This window comes from Carettochelys insculpta, chromosome 28 (genome assembly GCF_033958435.1).
Source record: "Carettochelys insculpta isolate YL-2023 chromosome 28, ASM3395843v1, whole genome shotgun sequence".
Taxonomy (NCBI): domain Eukaryota; kingdom Metazoa; phylum Chordata; order Testudines; family Carettochelyidae; genus Carettochelys; species Carettochelys insculpta.
In genome coordinates this window covers 12,347,693-12,356,866 of record NC_134164.1, presented here as the reverse complement: position 1 = coordinate 12,356,866, position 9,174 = coordinate 12,347,693, and the positions used below count along the sequence as shown (strand labels likewise).

General features: G+C 49.1%; 1 protein-coding gene across 3 annotated transcripts in view; it reads right to left on the bottom strand.

The window, feature by feature from the left end:
* Positions 1-564: 564 nt before the first annotated feature.
* The window catches only part of ASIC2 (acid sensing ion channel subunit 2), a 1,334,934-nt gene continuing 1,326,324 nt past the window's right edge, over positions 565-9,174 (bottom strand). For all 3 annotated transcript variants that reach the window (XM_074978894.1, XM_074978893.1, XM_074978895.1), the window contains 2 exons: positions 5,177-5,245; positions 565-1,490 (listed from right to left, as the gene is read on the bottom strand). In XM_074978894.1, coding sequence (XP_074834995.1) covers positions 1,389-1,490; positions 5,177-5,245 — 171 coding nt within the window. In that variant the 3' untranslated portion in view covers positions 565-1,388. The remainder of the gene's footprint in view (positions 1,491-5,176; positions 5,246-9,174) is intronic.

Below are 9,174 nucleotides of genomic sequence, written 5' to 3'. Positions count from 1 at the left end.
GGGTTTGGGTGGGAAGTGTGTAAGTGGGACATGGATGGGGAATAAAGCCACAACCCCAGGTGAGTTGTGGTTCCGGTCAGCCTGACAGAGCTGCTGATGACCTAGAGGTGTCACCCAGTGTGATAGGTGTGCCAGGGTCAGGGAGCAGCTCCCATGGCCAGAATGAAGGGGGCTCTCTGCTCCCAGCTTGGAAAAGAAGGAGCCCTGGAGATGAGGTGGGAAAGGGATAGACCCTGAAGATGAGGCAGGAAGGGGATGGGATGGGGGGCACTGGCTAATCCCTAGCATGCCAAGAGGCTGAAAAAGCATCAGGGCCCTGCCCATCTGTCTGATGGTGGAGGAAGAGGTGGTCCTTGCAGTCTGTTAACAGCCAAGGAATGGGTGAAGAGGATGAGTGCAGCCCCCTTTCTCTATCCACCAGGGAAGGGCAGCAGGGCCAGAGGCAGGGGCCAGGTATCTGGGAGACTGCCACCCAAAGAGCCAATGGACCCTGGTTGCTCTGCCCACACTGAAGCCAGAGCAGTGGAGAAAGGGTCAGGAAGCAAGGCAGATATGACACAGTCTGGCCACTGCCACAAGACCAGCTTTAATATCAGTCATGAGAATGAGGAAAAAGCACAATGGAAATTAACGAAAAATCAGCCCAATGCTCCCTCCTGCCCGCACCCTTCACCACCAGACTGCACAGACCAAGGAGCGCAACTCAGTAGCCAGGGTGCATCCATCTGAGAGGGATCTGGTCAGGAGGTCAGACTACACGTGCTGTTCCTGGGCTGCTCCCCTTCAGCCAACTGTAGCTCCACTCGGGCCGGCCACAGCACGGCTTACCCTTTGGGGAACCAGGCCTAGCAAACTGCTCTGACAGACAAAGAGGTAAGGAGAGTCCAAGAGTTGCATGTTTGTTTGTCTCTTTATTCTAATGCAGCCTAAATAACGGTGGTTTCAGGGACGGATAGGCCAGCAAAATTCCTTCTCGGTAGTGAAAATCAGAGCCTGTACAGAGGAACAGAGCGTATAAAGACAGCTAGGAATATAGCGCCATAAAAAGTATCATGCAAGTGCTTTGTACAGTTGGCAGTATATGAAATGGTGGTTTTGTTGGGTTCTGTGTTGATCTGTACAGTTCAAAAACGAGTGTGTCTTCAGATCCCAAAGACGAACCCCCTCCCACAGGAAAGGACGACTCAAGTCAAGTCCAAGGTGCCGCTCGCTTGGTTTTGGCAGAGATCTATAATATATATATACAGTTTTATATATATATATATTATTATGTTTAATGCATAGCGATTTTCTTCCTTTTCCCCTGGTGCAAACCTGAGCTTGGTCCCTGCTTTCCTGTGCAGTCTCCTTTCGGTAGGTCTTGGCACTATGGAGCTGTTGGAGAGGTGTCAGCAGGCGATTTCCTCCAGTGTTCCCAGGGTTGTCTGCAGGGGCACGTTCACAGTGTGGCTGATGGTTTCAGAATGGTTTGGCATGGGGTCACACGTGCTCTAGGTGGGGAGAGCAAGAGGGTCACCACCAGGTAGGCACTGCTGGGCTGCTCCTGGCTCTCAGCCCTTGCACTGCCATGTTCTGCGGTGGAAGCTGAGGTGGGAGATCAGCACATCGCACCTCCCAGGCCAGGTCTAACTAGGGTCTCAGTTTGAATGAGGAGACACAACTCCAGCTATGTTAATTGCACAGCGGGAGCTGATGTACCTTGACTTGAACTTTGGTGCTGTCCCCACAGCAGGAGGTCGACTGGCAAGACTCTCATGTCAACTTCCCTTACCCCTCGAGTACCACGGTGGAGGCTGGCACCTTGAGCATCCGATTTAGCACGTCCCTACTAGAGATGCTAAATCGAACCCTGGAAGATGGACGTCTGGAGCATCAATCCAGGCCTAAGTGTAGATGTGCCCTCACTCTCCTCCTGGGCCTTGGCTTCACCACCTCCACACTGCAGAGAAACAAAGCCTCTTGCTGTTGGACACTCCTGTGCTTCAGACCCCGCTTAAACTCCCAGAGCTCCTTGCCCCAGAAGCAGCATGGGTGCCCCAGCTGCATGGGGCAGCAGGGCAGGAATGTTGTGCCTGGGCGTGCCCCTCTGGGCAGCAGCGGGACGCTAGCTTAGTGAAGCGATGGCAGTGGATAACAATGCCCTTCCACTTGGGCTCCTAGCTAATAGGGTTCTGCAAGGAGCTGGACTTCTCCCAAGAACACAGGATGCCTCCTATACCTTCGATGGGCAGTTCACCACAGCCTCATACAGCTAAACCTTCAGCTCTCTGACCCTGGGTTACAGCCTGTAACTGATTCACACCAGCGCAGGGATGGCCACTCCTACACCAGTGCCAGGCAGCCCCATGAGAGCATCAGAGCTCGCAGGCTGGAACTTAGGGTATGTGTCCACTGCACTGGGAAGCTGGGCTTGCAGATATGGTGGTTCCAAACACCTGTTTAACTGTCCACAAGGTACTGTAGCCCTGGGTTTGCCGTCACTGATGCTGGGTCTCTCAGCATACTAACAACCCCACCACAAGACACAGCCCCTCCTAATTCGGTCTGCAGCTTGAGCTGTATCCATGATGGACTCGCATTTCCACAGGACTTAGGCTGTAATCCCCAACCCCACTAGGGCCCATGAGCCTGAGTGCAGAAGGGGTTCCCGAATCAGACTGATTACTCGGTAAACAGTGGTGGAGTTTGACTCACACATGAGTCTGACCCCAGTGTATAGTGCAGTGGAGACAGACCGCTAGAGGCAGTGGGTAACAGCCAGGGTGAAGTCAGCCTCAAGTTGTGCTTCACAGTGCAAGGTGGGAGGGTGGCCATTGGCTTTCTCCCAGCCTGTCTAGTGTTATATCCCCAGTCCAGAGTACTCCTGTGTGACCATGTCCCCATTAGACCCCTCCCATCTCCTTTCTCAGCATCGGGGACTCTAGTTCAGTTGGTTGGAGTGTGGTGCTACTAACACCAAGGTATGAGGGTCAAGCCCCATGCTAGACACTTGGTTGTTTCAGGATGGGGGGGAAGGATTGCTCACTGGTTAGACCATTGGCCTTGTAAACCCAGGGCTCTGAGTTTAGTCCTTGAGGGGTCTTACAAGGGTCTGGGGCAGGTTAGATTTAAAAACAAATAAAACTGCCAGGGCTGGCAATAGGGCCTGCTGTCAGTGCAGGGGGCTGGACTGAGTGACTTCTCAAGACCCCTTCCAGTTCTATGATACAACACACAGCATCTTTTACATACACAGCTTCCACAAGGGGCTACAAGGAACTGGTCTTTAGGGGATTCCCTTAACAGCAGAGCTAGGAAGCTTTAGGAAAAGATGAGGTTTTGTCAAAAACAAAATGTTTTGTAGAGCCCCACAATTTGGGGCAAAATGCTGTCAGATCTGCGGATGGGAAATTTCAAAGCAAGGAGAACATTTTTATTCCATTTGCTTTCCAGTCAAAATGCTGTGTTTTGTCAAAAACAGAAATGGTTTCCAAATGGCTATTCTCCCACCCCCAGTGAGGTCCAGGGTGGGTTATTTATTTACGCTACATTATTTCTCCTTTGTTAGTTTAGCAAAACTGGAAACTTTACAGGTGGAAAATTGCAATTTTTCAAACCTTCATTTTCCCTGGGGGAAAAAAAAAACTCCAACTCAGCTCTAATGATCTGAAGGCACTGTGCTGGCATGGGGCCAAGCCATGGGGAGTCCCCAGCTCTTCCTGCTGCTTTGCCTGGTGACGTCTCCATATGAGCAGGGAGGGCCAGATCTCAGACTGCTTTTTGCATTGGGGCCTGACACCTGGTACAGTAAAAGCTGTGTTATGCAGCACTTCACCCCCTGGGAAACTCCATTGATCAGCACTTCTGATATCTTCCAAGACAAAGTGTCTGTCTAGTAACTGGTATTACTATACTGCCAGGAAGTGCTGCAACTGAGCACTCTACTTTTCTGCAAAAGAGGCTGAAGACAAGTAAACAAACTGATATCAGGCAGGTGTTCAAAAAGCAGCTTCCAGGGTGTGTCATGGGCTTGTTCCCCTGATTCAGGCCAATCTCCTACACCTTCTTCAGCTGCCGTGGTAACTGATGTCAATAATGATGACCCCAGGGCACTGCAAGATCCTGAAGTGCCTCTGAGTCACCAAAGGAGGATTAAACTGTCTTGAATACAGTTTTAATGTTAAGTTTATAACTTGGGAGGCCATTAAGTCCAGTCCCCTGCCCTCTTAGCAGGTGCAAGTATCAGTCCTTTATTAATTTATTTGCCCCAGATCCCTAAACAGGCCCCTCAACAACTGAGCTCACAACCCTGGATTTAGCAAATCAATGCTCAAACCACTGACAACAATCTGGCTGTACATGATGTGCTGCCCTTGGTGATATATAGAATCATAAGTTATATCTACTATAGAAAATGTTACCTGTATATGCTTACATGCTTGAAGAACTCAACCAATCTGCCTTGCAGTACTGCTATCGGATTGGTGAACACTAAGAGATTATTTTACATTCATTTTAGTGTGTTCTAATTCTTGGAATGTTGGTATTCTATTGGGAAGTGTATCACTTAGCTAACTGGATATTTTTACAAACTGGCACCCCCCATTCCTCCAACCTGCTGGATAACAGAGCTTTTACTGGACTTGGAGGCTATGTCTACACTAGTGAGTTTTTTCAGAAAACCTGGGTCTCTTCCGAAAAATCTCGAGCGTCTACACACAAACTGCATTCTTTCCATATTAAATTGGAATAATGTGGCACTTTTTCCGGTGGCCCTTTTCCGCTCCCAGGTGAGGAAAAGCACCATTTTCTGAAAGCTTCTTTCAGAAAAAAATGTGTGTAGATGCCCTGGGAGCCCTTTGTCAAAAGAGCAGTTCTCATTCAGCAGGATTTTTTGATCTGCGTCGCTTCCTGGCTGGCTCTTTTGAAAGAGCAGCTGGGGTGGGCTGCTCGCTATCGAAAGGGTGGATCAATTTTTCAGTCAACTTCAGCATGTGCGGCTGCTACCTTTAGAAAGGAGACTTTTGGAAGAGATCTTCCAAAGGAGCTTCTTTCAAAGGAGTGCTGTAGTGTAGACATGGTTGGAATGAGTAATGCTGCCTCCCTGTCCACAGGATTCCCCTAGATCAAGTCCACTAAGGGGCTGACAGCTGGGCAGCAAGGAGACCCTGGTGACGGTACTGACAGGGATCCTTACCACATTTTCGTCATGGCTCCCCTCCTCCTCCTCCTTGCCGAGCAGGTCTAACAATCTTTCCTTGATCAGCTGAAAGAGAGGCAGACTTGGTTACCTCAAGCAGGCCCAGCCATCACAGCACCCGTCCCTGAGCAGTGGCAGCACCCAGCCAGCCAGGATATGGCGTTAACTCGCCAACGCTCCTCTGGGATCTTCCCTACTCACTAAGGAGCCTCATGGCAGCTTGCCATCTCCATATGAACACGGAGGACTAGATCTATAAATATATTACAAGCAAGAGAAGGACCAAGGACAGAGCAGAACCCTTGTTTAGTGGAGAGGGAAAAGCAATTAGAGAAAATGTGGAAATGGTAAAGGTGTGTAATGACTTGTTTGTTTCAGTTTTCACGAGAAATGATGGTGGTAACTAGACACCCATAATCGTGAATGCTGGAGAAAATGAGAGAGGTTCAGAAGCTAGAAGTGGAAAAGAACAAGTTAAAACTTACTTAGAAAAGTTGAGAGTCTTCAGGTCACCAGGGCTGGATGAAATGCATCCTGGAATACTCAAGTAGCTGATTGATCTGAGTCATTAACTATCATTTTTGAAAAGTCATGGAAGACACGACAGATGCCTGAAGTCTGGAAAAGGGATCTAAATTGGCCCCAAGCTAAATATGAGTCAACCGTTTGACATGGTTGGAAAATAAGCAAACTGCATTCTTGGTGTATTAACAGGAGTGTCATAAGCAAGACATGAGAAGTCATTTTTCCGCTACACTCTGCACTGATTAAACCTCAAATGAAGTACTGTGTCCAGTTCTGGGTACCATATTTCAGGAAAGATGTGGACAAATTGGAGAAGGTCCAGAGAAGAGCAACAAAAATGAGTAAAGTTCTAGAAAACATGACCTATAAGGTAAGATGGAAAGCACTGGGTTTGTTTCGTCTGGAAAAGAGAAGACTGAGAGGGCACAGAACAGTTTTCAGGTACCTAAAAGGTTGTTACAAAGAAGAGGGAGAAAAAAATGTTCTCTTTAATAACTAAGGATAGGACAAGAAGCAATGCGTTTAAATTGCAGCAAGGGAGGTTTAGGCTGGACATTAGGAAAACACCAGAATAAATTGCCTAGGGAGGTTGTGGATTCTCTGTCACTGGAGATTTTTAGAGCAGTTTAGACAAACACCTGCCAGAGATGGTCTAGACTAGGGGTGGGTAAGAGCTTTTGACTGGAGATCACTTCCTGATTTTGGTAAGAGGGAAAGGGCTGAACTTTTTATGAAGGGTGTGTGAAGTCTAAGATGGAGGTTGGTGCAGGAGGGAACCTGGGGTAGGGACTGGGGTTCAGGATAGGGTGTGGGGTCTGAGAGAGAGTTTGGGTGAAGGCAGGGCTTGTGACATGGGGCAGGGGATTGGGGCGTAGGGTCCAGGAGTGGGTGTTGGTGTAAGAGGGGATTCTAACCTGGGGTCAGGGGCAGTGCATGAAACTGGCCAATGGGAACTGAGAAATTTTGCTGGGGGCAGAGGAAGCACCCAAAGTTCTCCCACCACCGTCCACAACCAAAGGGACCAGCTGCATGCCAGATTAACAGGCTTGGCAGTCTGCATCTTTCCCACCTCTGATCTAGATTGCACCAGGTCCTGTCATGGGAGCAGGGGCCTGGACTCAATGACCTCTCAAGATCCTTTCCAGTTCTAGTGTTCTGTGATCCACCCATTCTGTGATCTACCTCCAGTGCAGCTCCTGGGCCCACGGGCTGGCATTAGACCCTCTGAGCAAAACTGGCTTCAGGCGATACCCCCAGCCTCATTTCTATGGACGGGAGCTGCAATGGGACATCCACTCCCCAGCCCAATGCCTTGTGTGCTTCCCACCGGAGTGCTGAGTGTGCCCAGGCACATAGGGAGAAATGGGTCCTGCCTCGGTGGTCCTCCCAAGCCAGGTTGCTCAGGGAGGACAGGACACCAGGTACCGGCTGCATTTTTGGCTCCAGCAACACTCGTGATTCCAAGCAGCTGGGCGTGCTGCGCTGAGCAGAAGGATTTCATCGGAGAGGCCTAACCATGGAGCAGTCCCCTCTCCCGGGGCTCACACAGCACGGGCAGGCCACGAAAGACCGCTGCTCCAGCTGCCTGGGAATGCAAATGACAGGCTGGGGACTGGCAGAGTCCTGTGCGACAGCTGGGACCCCAGCCTTGGGGCTGCTGGCAGCTGGGAACCCAGTTCTCACACCTATACCTTCTCGCTCTGCTCCTGCTCCCGCAGCCCTGAGTGCAGCCCCATCTCAGACAGCTCCTCCATCCCCCCACCCTCTCCCCTTCCACATAGGGCACCATAAACCCTAAGGACAGCCCCACTGGGGAGCGCCATGTTTGATCGATTGACTGAGGAAAGTCCATAAGGATGAGGCTCTCTGGCCACATCAGGGGATAAGCTGACTCTGCAGCACCATTCCCAACAGGCCAAGAGCCTGTGGCAGCATTGTGACTCCATGGCAGGGGAGGAGCCACGCTAAAACAAAAGGGAGAAGTCATATTCTCCTGCCACAGGCTCCCCAGAGAAGCCAGCAGAAGGGGGCCAGGAGGTAATGCAGAGTAAAAGGTTGTCAGCTCAGTGGAGCCAGTATTATGTGGGGAGCAGGTAGGCGTTTTCTAATGGAAGACAGCTATTTTGTCAAAGCAGAAATGACCATTCCTAGTGGCATTGTTGGGCTTACTGAAAAGTCTTGGCTGGCTGGGTGAACTTTTTTCAGTGACACCCCCCACCCCTGCCAAACACATGTACATTTTTGCTCATCTGTCTAAAATTCTTCTGTTGCTGACACCACAAAAAAAACCAAAAGTCATTGCAGAAAAACTCTGACATAATGTCTGCAGCAAAACTTTCCCCTGAAAAAACACCCCCACCCCAACGTGTCCAGAGCAGCTTTAGCCATAAAGGCTATTTCCAGAGACACCACAACAGCTAGGAGGAGGCTGGTAGATAGGCAAATATGCTTTGGCAGGAGCACAGGAACTGCCACTCTGGATAAAACTGCAGCCTGCCTAGTTCTCTCTCTGAATGCCACCACCAGATGCTTCAGAGGACTGTAATGGAAGAACCTACCTACATAAGAACATAATGCCAACAGTGGTGGGCCAATGATCCAGCTAGCCCAGTATCCTGTCATCTGACAGCAGCTGGTGCCAGAAGCTTTAGAGAGAATGAACAGAACAGGACAATTTTTTGAGTGATCCATCCCATCATTCAGTCACAGCTTCTGGTAGCCAGAGATTCAGGGATACCTGGAGTATGCTGTTGCAGACTCACACCCCAGTCCATCTTTTTTGAACCCAGTTACAGTTTTGGCCTTCACAACATCCCTTGGCAATGAGTTCCACAGTTGCACTGTGGGTGCAAATATTTCCTTATGTTTGTCGATTCCTGGTTCTTGTGTTATGCAAAGGATCCTAACTCTAGAAATATTCTAGAGTCCTAATGCCTGAATATAGGGACTTCACAGCACAGGCAAACCGACCAGTAATAGGTATTCCAGACCAGCTACCTGGAAACTCTCACTTTTATTCTGGGATGGTGTTCAGACAAGGGAGGTATTCCAGAATAACAAAAACTATACTGCTGTGTCTGCACTTGCATTCCTCTGTCAAAAGAGGCATGCAGATAAGGGAAATTGAAAATGCAAATGAGGTGCAGATTTACATATCTGGCACCTGATTTGCATCTTCTTCTTTCAAAAGAGCTTTTTTCAAAAGAAGAAAAGCAGTGTAGCTGTGGCTCTTTTGAAAGTAAACTCCATCTGCGAATTAACTCTTCTTCCTAAAAAATTGGGAAGAAGGGTTCTCTTGAAAATGGGGTTTACTTTTGAAAGAACTGCATCTAAACTGCTTATCTTCTTTCAAAGGAAGCTCTTTCAATAGGGGAATATGCAAATGAGGTCCCAGATATATAGCTCTGCACCTCATTTGCATTTTCAATTTCCCTCATTTACATGCCTCTTTCGAAAGAGGAATGTAAGTG